At 38.9% G+C, this 14,847-nt stretch overlaps 1 protein-coding gene and 1 long non-coding RNA gene across 7 annotated transcripts in view; one reads left to right on the forward strand and one right to left on the reverse strand.

The window, feature by feature from the left end:
• Window positions 1-7,049, forward strand: part of syk (spleen associated tyrosine kinase) — a 48,466-nt gene extending 41,417 nt beyond the window's left edge. For 3 of the 5 annotated variants that reach the window (XM_008103118.3, XM_008103121.3, XM_008103119.3), the window contains 6 exons: window positions 1,011-1,200; window positions 1,786-1,995; window positions 2,703-2,889; window positions 3,671-3,811; window positions 4,035-4,147; window positions 6,152-7,049. In XM_008103118.3, coding sequence (XP_008101325.1) covers window positions 1,011-1,200; window positions 1,786-1,995; window positions 2,703-2,889; window positions 3,671-3,811; window positions 4,035-4,147; window positions 6,152-6,224 — 914 coding nt within the window. In that variant the 3' untranslated portion in view covers window positions 6,225-7,049. The remainder of the gene's footprint in view (window positions 1-1,010; window positions 1,201-1,785; window positions 1,996-2,702; window positions 2,890-3,670; window positions 3,812-4,034; window positions 4,148-6,151) is intronic. The other 2 variants (XM_008103120.3, XM_008103122.3) reach the window with 1 other exon arrangement.
• On the reverse strand, window positions 971-14,495 carry LOC134296641 (uncharacterized). 2 transcript variants are annotated; one of them, XR_010003457.1, is made up of 3 exons: window positions 14,148-14,495; window positions 2,903-2,991; window positions 971-1,185 (listed from the first exon to the last, which is right to left on the reverse strand). It is a non-coding gene; the product is annotated as an uncharacterized LOC134296641 (long non-coding RNA). The 2 variants fall into 2 exon arrangements; XR_010003458.1 differs by lacking the exon at window positions 14,148-14,495 and adding an exon at window positions 4,018-4,116.
• Between the last annotated feature and the right edge of the window lie 352 nt (window positions 14,496-14,847).

Below are 14,847 nucleotides of genomic sequence, written 5' to 3' on the forward strand. Positions count from 1 at the left end.
TTTGGATTTGTAATTTTATGCCTATTTTTAATAGAATTGTTTTGGTTCTGTTTTACGATGTTGTTTATTATATTTACTATGTTTAACTTTGTTGTATGGTGTTTTTTGACAATTGAATGTTTTTATGTTGGTGTTGGAAACCACCCTGAGTCCTCTCGAGGAGATGGAGCAGTATTTATTTATTTATTATTATTTATTACAGTATTTATATTACACCCTTCTCACCCCGAAGGGGACTCGGGACGGATCACATTATATACATATAGGGCAAACATTCAATGCCCATATACACATAGAACCGAGACAGACGCAGAGGCAATTTAACCTTCTGCTGAGGGGATGTTCGATTCTGGCCACAGGGGGAAGCAGCTGCTTCATCATCCACTGTGACGGTACTTCCTCATTCCAACGTCGTAAATTAGTTAAATTTGCCTCCCCACTTTTATAAGTGGTACCTTATTTCCTACTTGATAGATGCAACTATCTTTTGGGTTGCTAGGTCAGCAACGAGCAGGGGCTATTTTTTATTTTTTTAATTGACGGGTGCTCACCCCGCCACGGGCTGGCCTCAAACTCATGACCTCATGGTCAGAGTGATTTATTGCAGCAGGCTGCTCACCAGCCTGCGCCACAGGCTGGTGTTGTTGTTATTGTTGTTGTTGTTGTTGTTGTTGTTATTCGAGCAGTGGAAGAACTTATTTATTTCACTAGAGATTCAACTTTACCTATTTCTTCCCCTGGAATTAGCTGTGCATTAGGTGATGGGCTCAGTTGGGCTCCATCCTGGCTGCATCTTGGCAGCGTCCTAGGACAGGGAAATATCTCTGTGTGATGAGGTTGCTCCTGTGTAATGAGGTTGCTAGTCTGAATTCTTGTTGAAAACTACAAACAGGCTTCAGAAAACACTAGGGGTTTAGGGGTTCAGATTAACAAAGGCAGTGTGAATAGAAATATAGAAGTGACAAAAATATGGGTTTTACAGTTCATAAGTTTTATAATAAGTTTTACAGTTCAATGTGCAGATGATCAAAGGGAAGCTTTGCCTATGGACACAGAAGTCTATGAAAGTCCATATGCTGATCCAGAAGAAGTTAAAGCTAAAAATGTCACTCTTGACAGAAGTCTGCTGATTCTGGAAGATCAGGAACTTGGTTCTGGTAATTTTGGCACTGTAAAAAAAGGCACCTATGAAATGAAAAAGTAAGTTATTAAATGTATTATCTTAATATTCCAACATTTTATTCTTATTGTTTTTCTCTGTTTTTGATACCACTATGTATATTCTTTGTCCAATGTGTGCTTAAAAAGAGGAGGCAGGTTCCGTAAAATGTTCCTTCCTTGGGTTTAGGACTCCTTTGGATTCATTCTTTCCCATTTTAACTCAGTAATCTACATTTTTTCATGAACATTTTGGACATATCAAGTACAGAAAAATGAGTCTATATAAGAACTGTGGTGATCAAGAAGAAGAAAATAGCATTTTCCCTCTTTTTAATCTGATGCCTTGGTAATAACTTTTATAATTGATGAGAAATATTCACCAACGTTCTTTCTTCCATTCTTCTAGGAATTAGTAGCTTGTGGACTACCCTTAGCCTTGCAAATATTAATGTAGGGAGCCTGCACAGGGTGGAAGTATTTTGTGAATTAGGCAATGTAATTTACTCCTCAAAAGGGTTTTATATGGGCATGATTACAAAAAGAGTATGAAGTAGATTATACAAATGCTTGTAACGAAAAACACATAAGGCCCCACAGATAATTATTCTGGAGTTTCCTTTGCAGGGGGAAAAAGGTAGTGGCTGTAAAAATTCTCAAGAATGAAAGTAATGATCCCTCTGTAAAAGATGAACTGCTGAGAGAAGCAAATGTTATGCAACAACTGGATAACCCATATATTGTCCGGATGATTGGTATTTGCGAAGCTGAGTCCTGGATGTTGGTAATGGAGATGGCTGAACTTGGCCCGTTGAATAAGTATTTGATGAAACACAAGTAAGTTGAACTTCATTTTTGTCCTTCAATTAATAAACTTAATTTACTGAATTTTGAACATGAATAAGCAAAACTGGTATAATTGAAGTTGCACAAATTTGTAAAGTAAATTATCTATTAAAAAAAACATTGGGAACACTGATATTGTTAAAATATGGAAATTTTCGAAATGTGTTTCATGAGCATACCTAAGACTTCTACTGTATTTTATTGGAGCAATGTTCTACAGTCATTTGAAGGGATTGGGACACAGGACCCTTATGACAGTGGTTGAATCTCCAATATCTTAAGCTCAACCACATTTGATACATATACATATCATATATTATATGATTTGTAGATTTGTTTGCAAGGTAGACAAGGCCAGCTAGTGGGCTGGGCAAATACTGAAATGCACACCTCTTAGTTATTCTTCCTGATAGCACCAAGTATGTTTTCCAAGTGTCTTAAAACTCATTTATTTTGCCAATAAATGAATAAAACTGAATATTCTTTCTATTCCTAGCAGACACACATTTATTCAATTGTAAAGGTATTTATGTGCTACTTTGCACACCTGAAAAGTGTTCACCTGAAGCAGCCCATATAAAACATAAAAATGCAGTTAAAGCTGTATCAAAGTTGGGGATGCAATTATAAAATGAAATAAAGAGGAATACAAATGTAGTTCATATTACTCATGGTCCACTTGTTTGTTTGTTTTTCAGAGATGTCACAGACAAGAACATTATAGAGCTTGTTCATCAAGTTTCTATGGGAATGAAATATCTGGAAGAAAACAACTTTGTGCATAGAGATCTAGCTGCAAGAAATGTGTTACTAGTTACCCAACATTATGCCAAAATCAGTGATTTTGGACTTTCTAAAGCTCTTGGCTCTAATGATTATTACAAGGTAAAATTCATACATTGACTCATCTTTCCTGCCATTTGTTCCTTGTGGTGTGATGTCATTCTAATTCATTTCCAGTTGAACAGGAGAATACATATAAGTCCCCTGGGAAAAAAACAAGAATTGTTAAGAAAATGTTTTCTTGAAAACCTATAATTAGACTTCTGGCAATATGATAATATTCTGACTATGTAGTAAATGAAGATGCCATCTTTCAGTATACAATAGTATCATGTTTATAACTGAAGCATTGTTGCAGACATACTAATCATCACATTGGGAAGGCTGGAACCAGCTTCTACAATTATGATGTTTTTACATACATCAGATATGGGCAACGTTAGGAGCTGAGCCAATTTCTTTTCCTGAAATTCATGAGGGGCCTCACTGACATGGTTCCGAACAGGAGAAACAAAAATCCTACACATACAACATATGGACGTTGTTTAAAAGCAAGAAAGGCTTTCAGTGTTCAGGATTGTGCTGCTGCTCCACCACTAACTTATAGTAGCAGCTTCAGCACCATGGGTGGTGTTTTTTTTACCCTTCCCAGTTAGAGCAGCTTCCCTGTAATTCATGACATCGTTGGCTCTGTGCACCAGAAAACATATACTACTGTGATGGCTGACCCCCTTTCTCCTTTCTTTACCATAGAGACAGGGGAATATACCCCTAAATATCCAGGGGGAAATTAGCTTGAAAAGCTTATTGTTAGGTTTTATGTGGCTATAATCATGCTAATTTTATGAAGTTATTTTTGTTGTTACTTTGGGCATTATTCTAGGCAGAACGTTATGGGAAATGGCCAGTCAAGTGGTATGCTCCAGAATGCATGAACTTCTTCAAATTTTCAAGCAAGAGTGATGTCTGGAGTTTTGGTGTGCTAATGTGGGAGGCGTTTTCATATGGTCAAAAGCCATACAAGGTAACTCCATTTTGTTCTTCCTTCTTAACTCCTAGACATACAACTGGACATTATCTAGCTGGTGGAAGAGTGAGGAATCCTGCATTAAGATATTTTATTTGTTACAATATATCTTTGAGGAGTGGGGAATAAGTTGGGATGTTCCTATCAGTTATGACCAAGACCTTTATCCTGATGGTAGCTATTTATCCTGTAGCTGTACTTACTGATCATTTTGTTGCAGGGTATGAAAGGAGGGGAAGTTGCTCAGATGCTTGAAAGAGGAGACAGAATGGAATGTCCTCCAGGTTGCCCGCCTGAGGTCTATGAATTAATGAAACTGTGTTGGACATACAAGTGAGTAAAAACATACTAATGTTTCTTCTTAACATACATGGAGTTGTTTCAAGTTTTCTCTATCTACTCTTTGTTTTGTTTTGTTTTTATTAAACTACTAGTTTGGAGACCCGGCAGTGCCCGCATTATTAGAAGAAGGCATTGTTTGTTTTGGGATGTTAGGTAATACCACTGAAGTTTGGTCCAGAGCTATCATTGGCTGGATTCAGTGCTGTCTGGATAAGGGTGAACTACAGCTCCCAGATCCGAGGTCAATCACCCCCAAACCAGGCCTGTATGCACAGTTGGCCATGTTGGGTCTGTGTGCCAAGTTTGGTCCAGATCCGACATCAGCTGGATTCAGTGCTTTCTGGATGCTAGTGAACTATAACTCCCAAAATCAAGATCCATTTCCACTAACTCCTGCAGTATGTTCAGTTGGTCATGGGTCTTCTCTGTGCCAAGTTTGGTTCCAGTCCATTGTCGATGGGTATCAGTGATGGTATTGCAAATCCCATCATCCATGGCAAGTGTGGTCCAGATACATCGTTGGTTGTGCTAACAGTGCTCTCTGGATGTAGGTCAAGTACAACTCTTGTCAATCATGGTGAATTCTCTCCAAATCTCTTGTTCAGTTGCTGATCAATTCCTCTGTTTACTGTGTGCCATAGAAAAGGGTAAGAAAGGGTTAAGGGTTAAGGTAGAGGCGGTGGGCGGGTCATGCAAATTAAGGAACCCTGGGATGTCCATTCTGGAGGAAAAACAGAACATCTAGGGTGAAATTGTCTCCGCATGAAAACCTTCACTTGGGTGGGGGGCAGGATGGTGTTTGTGGAGGACACTGAGAGGGTCGGAGCAACTTGTTCAGGGCGCTCACTGTAACCTGCATGTCAGTGGACGGAGGGCCATTGCTGTCTCCTGCTAAGTGGGAACTATAGCTGTTTGTGGAGGTGGGAGGTTGTCTGTGTAAGTGGACCCCTCCTCCACATACACACATACACATTTCACTTTTATTATGTGTATAGATGATGAAATGATGGAATAACCATTGGTTATGAAGATGGTTTCTTTGCATTAATCATAGTTACAATTCACTGCAGTTTGGGTTTGGGACAAATCAGATGTCTTCAACCTTAGGAAGGCCTTCGCTGGGTGATTTACATTAGCTATAATCCACATTTGAAGCAGTTAAAACCGTAATTTCAAACATTGAATACTATGCAACAGCATTGTTTTGGCTGCCTATTGAATGCCTGAAAGACATACAGCCAATCTAACTTTCTTAGGTAAGGAGTTCCACAGTCAAGGTGTTGCTACAGAGAAAGCCCTGTTCCCTGTATCCACCAGCATAAGATCACAAAGCTTTTGGACATGCCAGCCTCATTTGAAGATCTGAAATTATGGAGGAAGGTTTTTTATTTGTTAAATATTTATTTGTTCTCAGCGGCCTAGAACTCTTTGGAGAGTTTTCTTAGAGCATTTCTCTGGAAGAAGATACTTAAAATGAGGGCTGGAGATGCTACATGTGTCTCTAGCTCCACTCTGAGATCACCAAGGAGCTTATTAAAACTTTTCTTGTGGTTTGCCACTCCTTAATGTTTTTTATCTCCTTGCTTCATGTAATGGAGGTGAGGCAACAGTGGATGCTTGCGTTTCGTTACTTAAGATAGTAACTGTATTTCCCTCTTGTGCCTCTAGTTGTTTCAAGCTTTGCGTAACATTTGTTTTAAATTAAACAAAAGTCTACATTTGTTCTAAGCCACCAAACAATTTCTTTTTTCAAATCAGCTTTCTATGAGCTATCATTGCTACTGCTCTTGGGAAACATTAGGTTTCTGATAAGGAATTTGTTTATGCACAGTAAGTGAAATTGATACATGACAACTCAAAGCCCTGCTCAATAATGCTGGTGTTAAACATGTAATAAAGTAGATTAGGTCTTGCCTATGTGGCCATAAAGAGGAAGGGAACAAATTGTGCATTTTATACAAAAACATGTGCCTTTCTTTTTTATTTTACTTGCAGTGTTGATGATCGGCCAGCATTTTCGTCAGTGGAATTAAGGCTGCGCAACTTCTATTATGACATTGCACAATAAATATATTCAGACTTGTATGACCTTTGTGAAGGACAACACAATAGGAGGCAGACCCAAGAAACCTGCAAAAATACCAACATGTTCTCCAGCAAAACCACTGTGAAAGAGCTTTGCTGTGGGACCGCTTCATTGCTTTTCAGAATATTTCCACTTTTTAACTTTAGCAAACTACAGTTCCAGAAATCTTTGGACTTTTATAATTTTTTTACCTATTGATACCATGATGGACTTTTCAGTTTCCTTTCTTTCAGTATGGTACTTGTGGATTCAAGAGATCTTCAGTGTTGTACTTATTGCTGTTAAGAGACATTAATACTGCCACTATCATAGCTTTTCCAAGGAGCTTACAGACTGGGGATTGATTTCGAGCCAGAATGACACCTTTATATTGTTCTAATTAATAGTATTCACCCATAAATATATTTATGGATCAGCTGTAAAGTATAAACCATGGCTCCGTTTTTGCCACTTTTACTTAGTCCTAGTTTAAGGTAATCTGTATATATAACACCAAACTTTCTTAAACAATAAGGAGCTACTGTTACATTATTATGAAAAAGAGCCAGCCAAATGACAACAATGCATATTGGGCCCCTTGCACAAAAGGATCATGCACAATGGGATTGCCAGTGCCCTTCATACAGCTTCACAGTTCACTAACGGAGTTTCTTCTTGTCTGCTATGTAGCTAAGTATTCATAAAGTTACATAATATACACCATGATAAGGAATCCTGGGCAAAATCATACCATATGGAGGAATGCCACATTTTGAAAAATCAAAGCTTAAAGCATTCAGGCTTGAAATAAATGTGTTTTATTTTGTATATCTCTCTAATAATATATGGAGTTATTCATGCATATTCTGTAATAACTGAACCCAATAGACAGTACTGAATTACTCCATCTTGCTATTTTTATACATTTCTCAGAAATCGTAATACAACTCTTTCATCTGTTTCCATTGCAAATGTATTTGATGTAGAGGAATTCAAAACCATTTGTAACTTCTGTATAATAAATATGCACACCACATAGTTTCATAGGTATCAACATATTTATAATGCAGATGCAGATGAGATCTAAATCTAGCGCATGGAGTATGTACTAAGACGTCCCATCTTTGACTAGATGATAGTGATAAAAATCCAGCATTTTTATTAAAGCTTGATTTAAGCAACCATGTTGAAACAAAGACTTTCTGTTTCTTGCTTATCTCAGCTCTTTTAAAAATTGTCTTAAACTGTTTAGCCATATTGAATTACATTCATGATAAAATCCTCTGCCTACAGTGAAGATAGGGGTCTATGTGATAAGCCTTTTTGCAGAAGTTTCTATTCTGGACTTCAAAAGACAACTGTACTTTTATCCAACTATGAAATTTATGTTACTATGCTAACCAGGCTCAGCAACTGTGTAGGATTGTGATATACATTTCAGTTGCTGCATGCATCTATTGGAAGAAAGAGAAGTGTTCCCCATCTTCAAACTAGCCTACCCAGAAAACAGGGGCTGAAATCCTGCATCTCAAACATAACTACACTGATGATTAGTCATTGTATTTATGTCTGACCACATCACCTTAAAATCTTTCCTTTTGCATACTGGCAGTGCCCCATTCAAAGGGTTTCTGCAGTTCTACAAATTGAGGTACTGCAAAATGACATTTACAGTGCTCTACCAGTCTCGGGGCACATTGAGAAGAGGCAGCTGAAGAGACCCCTCAAGATCCATTAGTAAGTCATCCTCTCCTTTAGTGCTACAGATGTCATTTCCCAGTGTCTCAGTCTGCAGTGCCTTGGAAATCTTTTGATTAAGGTATTGTGCAGCTGTACATTTGGTCACTCACAACTAATTGTTAATCCCCAACAGTAATTAAGGCCACATCTACACTGGCCATTTAATGCACTTCAAAGCTACCTTCAAACTATGGCGGACAGACAATAAACACCCACAAAAGTGCTTTTTAAAAGTCCTTAATGCACCTCAGTGGTCTGTGGTTTGTGCACTCACCATCCAGGCATCAAACTGGTTTCTTCAATACTGTTTTGAATGGTCAGTGTAGATTTGTCCAAAATCATAGGTCCCATTTAAAATCTCATAACTGCTGAACAGCATGCCAGCCATTATTACTGGGTTTTTTTTGGCTTCATTAATAAATATGAAAGAGAAGGAGAATGTTTCCTCTTAGAACTCACACATTCAATCACCAAGAGATTTCACATAAACCATCATAGACTTTAAGTCAGGGGTCCCCAAACTAAGGCCCGGGGGCCGGATGTGGCCCTCCAAGGCCATTTACCTGGCCCCCGCCCACAGTTTTAGACTTAGGCTCGCCCAAAGTCTGAAATGACTTGAAGACACAACAACAACAAATCCTACTTGATTATCTCATGGGCCAGAAGCAGGCCCACACTTCCCACTGAAATCCTGATAAGTTTACAGTATGTTGGTTAAAATTATTTTTATTTTTAAATATTGTATTGTTATTTCATTTACCAATATTGTAAATGAAATATTGTAAATGAATGATATGGTAATAATATAATATATTGTGTATACATATAATATTGATAATAATAATATAATGTAATACAATTTCATATTTATTTATTTATTTATTTATTACAGTATTTCTACCCCACCCTTCTCACCCAATAGGGGACTCAGGGCGGCTAATAATAATAATACAATATAATAATATTGTATAATATAATAATATTAATTATTAGTATATATTACTAATAATATTACGGTATAATGGTATAGTAATATATAATGCTAATATTGTGCTATGTTAATAATATAATATATTGTATGTACATACAACTTGTAAGCTGCTGTGTGTCCCCTTTGGGGTGAGAGAGGGTGGGGTATAAATGTAGAAAATAAATAAATAAGTAATTGTTGCTGGGGGGTTTTTTTTGCACTACAAATAAGACATGTGCAGTTCATTTTTTTTTCAAATGATAATTCGGCCCCTCAACAATCTGAGGGACCATGAATCGGCACTCCACTTAAAAAGTTTGAGGACCCCTGCTTTAAGTCTATTTTTGGGAATTCCTTTTAGAGGGGTTTTATACTTGAAACTTACCGGTATTAGGACCTGATCATACTGATGGGACCCAGTTCTGTTTTGCTGATGTAGGGAAGATGTGCATGGCGCCTCGCGGTGACCTGCATGCCCTCCCCCTTTCCCATCACATGAGGGCATCAGGAAAAGGCATGTGGGCCCCCTGTACCCATCAGATGGTAAAGGGTGGCAATGCATGTTGCTGCATTACCGCTTCCCCCATCAGATAGGAGAAAGGCCTGAAAAACACAGGTAGCTCAATTGGAGTTACCCAAAACACAACTTGCCTCCTGTTGTTGGCAAGGAAGCATCTTGCCACTTCGGCCACCAATAGGACGGGGCCACGGCCTGTGTCGTGATGGTACCCGTCTCCGAAGAGGAGCAAGGGGCCAATTTACCCCTGTGATGAGGTGGTTAATTAATCTCAAATAGAATCAATCAATTGAGCGCACTATTGAATGGTGAGTCAACACAAAGCCATATCCTATTGAATTAATCCATTTGCACTAACAGACTAAAAAAATATTCAGGCCTTAGAGGCAGTATTAACGTTTTATGCCACAGTAGAGTCTCACTTAACATAAACGGGCCGGCAGAATGTTGGATAATAAGGAGGTATTAAGGAAAAGCCTATTAAACATCAAATTAGGTTGTTATTTTACAAATTAAGCAACAAAACATCATGTTATACAACAAATTTGATAGAAAAAGTAGTTCAATATGCAGTAATGCTATGTAGTAATTACTGTATTTATGAATTACCACCAAAATATCGTGATGTATTGAAAACATTGACTACAAAAATGCCTTGGATAATCCAGAACATTGGATAAGCGAGTGTTGGATAAGTGAGACTCTACTGTATTTGTTTATCAGTCCTAAGATTCTTCCCTCCTCTCAATTAAGTAGCAAACAATTATTGAACAATAGTAACCCTCCAACTTTTTCACCATTGTAATAAGTAATCATAACAGTGTCTCCAACATTATGGAATGGGAACTAATTATTGTACAAATACAGTTATAAAGTTAATAACTGAGTGAATGAAAATATTAATTCCTATTTGAGGATTAAACTTTCAAGGAAATAACTGGAGAGGGAATCCCTTATATTTAACTTGAGGAAGGTTTGGCTGAGCAAATTGTACCACATCCGGGTGGAATTAACACAGGCTGGTGGAACTGGGTTCATTTTCTGATAACCTGCACACACTGGGTCTAGGTAAATTTGAATGGACCCTAGAATCACTTCCTGGGAACAAGAAAAGCAATAAACTTGAATTCTGTACAATGGGTCCTTAGTATCCACTGAGGTTTGGTTCCAGACCGTCTCAAAATCCATAGCTTTCAATGGTGCACTAAAATGGTGACCCATATATAAAAAACAATATCAATTTGGAATTTGTTTCTAATATTTTAAAACCATGGATGGTTGAATCTGTTGGTTTAGAATTTGTGGATATGAACAACCAACTCTATTTTGAAATTACAAACACTGATCCAAAAGCAGATCCAGACTGGCGAAAGATGAGAACCAAGATGGAACAGATCTGATTATCACCGATGACACCATATCCACATCCAGACAAGCACTGTCAACTCATGCTCCTTTTCAAGACTGGCCGAAAGCAATGGCATGGGGTGCGGGTTGTCTCCCTGCAGTTCATCAGGATGAGGGAATCATAATCCAATTCTTCAAAATAAGAACTACAAGTACAAATATAATAACTTTCAGCAACATTTGGCCCATCTGAATCCACCCAGAGACAATTTTGCGTGGCTGCACCCCAGGTGAAGCATTTTGCACTTGGGTTCGACTCCACATCCTTTGATGTCCCTCATAATTAGGATTGCAATTGATTGAAGTCAACTTGCCATTAGTTAACAATTCTGCCAAATTAAGTGTACAGAATACATTTAACCAACAGATGGCAGTCTTTGAATATATTTTGTGACTTTTCTGTTGCAATTACTGCCTTATCTTCATCTGTTGTTTTTTTTTAAAGTGGGTATCACACTTTGAACAGAACTATGACTGCTTTATAAATCTAATGAAAGTTCAGACTGACAGAGTTATTAGTTTTCTCACATTAAAACATAAATAGAAAGACTTCACTTTTCCCAGAGCCTTTGAAATGGATATACAGTGTTCCCTCACTACTTCATAGTTCACTTTTCACGGATTCGCTGTTTTGCTGTTTTTCAATAAATTCTAAAAAACTATTATAAATAATAAAAAAATTACAATTTACAGCCTAAGGAAGTGAGAAAGGAGAAGCCGAAGAGAGAGAAAAGGAGCCCAAGTGGCAACAGGAGAAGGAGCCGATTTATCCATACACGATTGGTTCATAAAGACTTAAAACAGTGTATAACTACTAAAATAATGTACAAATATTAAAATAAATATAGTGTCCCTACTCCGCAAAAAGTGAACCGCAAAGTAGTGAGGGAACACTAGAGTTCTTCTTTCAATGGCTGTCCCAGTGCCTCTTCCAACAACAAGCCAGGCCAGGCAGTCAGTCAGTGAGTCAGGCAGCAAAAGACCAGCCGGCAGCCATCAGGAAGCCCAGACACCCTCTCCCTCCAACTCCCCAGCCCAGAATGAGCCTTGTGGCTTGCAGCGGATGCTTCAGAGGGAGGATGTCCAAACCCCTCCCCTTGCATGAACGTGCACAATCATTGGTCAGGGAGGCAAGCCCAGGCTAGGCTGCTCCTCCCTGAAAACCAAGTTTGGTTGCATCCAACATGCTTCCTCATATATCCAAACATATTTACGAGCCCATTGAATAAATGGGCTCCAACGCTTCGAAATTGCGGTTTAAATCTAAAGCACTAACGCGCATTGGAACCCCATTCACAAATCGGATTAAATATGATTTTAATCTGATTTACGAGGATTCCAATTAATTCATGCATGCCTAGTAACTACACTGTCTATCTCCTCACAATTCTTGTCCCCCAGATATTTAGGATCAATGATTCCCAGCCATGATGTCACTAATACCTTGATCTGTGTAAGAAGAAATGAGAGACTCCAAAAAATATGCTGTTTCTTCCTTTTCAGTCAATAACATGTGGCGTGGAAAAAAAGAATGGCTATGACAATATTTTGCTGGGCTATACTTAAGTGAATTGCCTATTTCTGATAGCTGAGTTCTATTATAAAAGGGCACCAAATTCTTAATAGTTTAATCTTTTCTTATATCGGTATTGCCAGTCATTGGAAAGTTATCTAGTTAATCATCTCAATTAAATAGACACATTGCATCAAAGAAATCCTTGAATAATCAATTGAGTTAATGGATCTATTCTAGCTAGGATTAGTAACTGGTTTTCATCTATTGTTGCCAAAGTAATTTAGCTGGCTCAAACATTAATGCACTGTGAGCCACGAGAATAACTCGAGAGGGTAATTTTTGCTCTGCTTCAGGCAGCAGATTCTCTGTTGCCTGTTCACATTAGATGTGTGAATGTGAAGACATCAAAGAAGTCCTGAGCTGTGTGTCTGTTCATATGAAAGTTGGGCTCCACTGAAAAGCTATTCTTCAAATTTGCCATCCTTTGGGGAGATAGTAATGTTAAAAGGGTGCATCCTAGTGGATCTGTAAAGCACTGACAGGAGTAAAAGAGTTCCCTCCAATTGAAAGGACAGCAAAGTTCCATGATCAAAGCCCTGTCCTATCAACCTTTGCATGAGGGATGTTTGAAAAGGAAAACCTATCTTGGACATTTGATTTCAAAACCTGTATGGAGGGAATTCACATACTTATACAAATACACCCTCCTCAACACATCTTTAGAAGGGCAGGGAGCCAAGATGGTGGAAATAGATATAGTAGGCATGATCTGACACTCCCTCTTATGCAATTGTTAGTTGTGTAAGGCACAATACTTGTGAAGATAGACATTAGGAGAGATATATATTTCCCTCTGGAGCCAACGTGCTATAGTGGTTTTAGTGCAGGATTACATCTTCAAGTGCTGGATTAAGGCTCTTTCTACACTGCCATATAAGATCCAAATTATCTACTTTGAACTGGATTATCTGACAGTGTAGACTCATATAATTAATTAATCATAAATAACTGGGGCGGCTTACAGGGAGCGCACAACCCCCCTACTAAGCCAGCTCCACTGGCTGCTGATATGCTACTGGGCCCAATTTAAAGTGCTGGTTTTGACCTACAAAGCCCTAAACGGTTCTCATCCAACTTACCTGTCCGAACGCATCTCCTCCTATGAGCCCACGAGAACCTTAAGATCATCCGGGGAGGCCCTGCTCTCGATCCCACCTGCCTCACAAGTGTGGCTGGTGGGGACAAGAGACAGGGCCTTCTCAGGTAGACTCAGGTAGACGAGAGTTTGAATTCTCACTTAACCATGGAAACCCACTGGATAATCTCAGTCAAGTCACATTTTCTCAGAGGAAAATAATGCCCCTCCCCACAAAAATATTGCCAAGAAAACCCCATGATAGGTTTGCCTTAGGATCACCCAGAACTGAAAATGACTTGAAGACATACAACAATTCTCAGAAATCTTAGGCAACAGTGTGGAATGCTGGAAGCTTTAGTCCAAACACATCTGAAGGGCTCCGTGATTTCAATATCTGATGTAGAGGTATGTGAGAGTTCCTGACCATTGACCTAGCAATGTAGTACTCTAGACTGGCCTAAATACCCTTGGCTTTTTTTAAGAACAGGAAACAATCACTCACTTAACTGTTGCCTGAAGTACCTAGCCTAGACTTCAAAACAAACACACTGCTTTCTAGTGCCCCCAGCAACTTAACTAGCCTTTAAAGAAGACAAGCACACACTCAGCTTTTTAGTGCAATCTAAGACAAGGCTTACCTGAAGCAAGGGAGCAAAGATGGCTTCTTGTTTCCTCAACTTCTGCGGGTAACCAACTGCCACTTGAGTTCAGCCGCTGTCTTAAATACCCTTGGCCTTCAAAGAACAGTAAACAAACACTAAACCGTTGGCTTCAAATAACAGAAAACAATCATTCACTTAACTATTGGCTGAAGTACCTAGCCTAGCCTTCAAAACAAGCACTCACACAGCTTTCTGGTGTCCCCAGCAAAGTAACTAGCCTTTAACTACAGGAGACAAGCACACACTCAGCTTTCTAGTACAATCTAAGACAACCCACTTAAGCATGCGTTTAAGTCCCCACACCTCCCCTCAAAGCCCACACTTTCCTAGAAGGGTGTCTAAATGCCCTCCTGGTACCTTCTGGGAGTGCACCCAGAAACCTCAGATGAACGAGTAAGTTCTTTTTTATTTTAAGACCTTGGGGGGGGGGGGGGAGTTCTGGGAGGGTGTTGGCTTCCTCTGGGTTTTCCGGGTTTACACAACCCAATAAATCCAAGAGGGCTATGTGGATTGGGCCTAGGAATCGCATGACACAGTACCCGGGCCCAATCCACACTGAACTCATAACTGGAAAGACCTGGTTCTTATCAAAGATCTGGATCTTACCAGGTATCAAATTAATTTGGGGCAAAGCAGGGTTTTCCTGCTTTTTCTCAAAATTAATTGGATTTTACCG

Source organism: Anolis carolinensis, chromosome 2 (genome assembly GCF_035594765.1).
Source record: "Anolis carolinensis isolate JA03-04 chromosome 2, rAnoCar3.1.pri, whole genome shotgun sequence".
In the NCBI taxonomy this organism is placed as follows: Eukaryota; Metazoa; Chordata; class Lepidosauria; order Squamata; family Dactyloidae; genus Anolis; species Anolis carolinensis.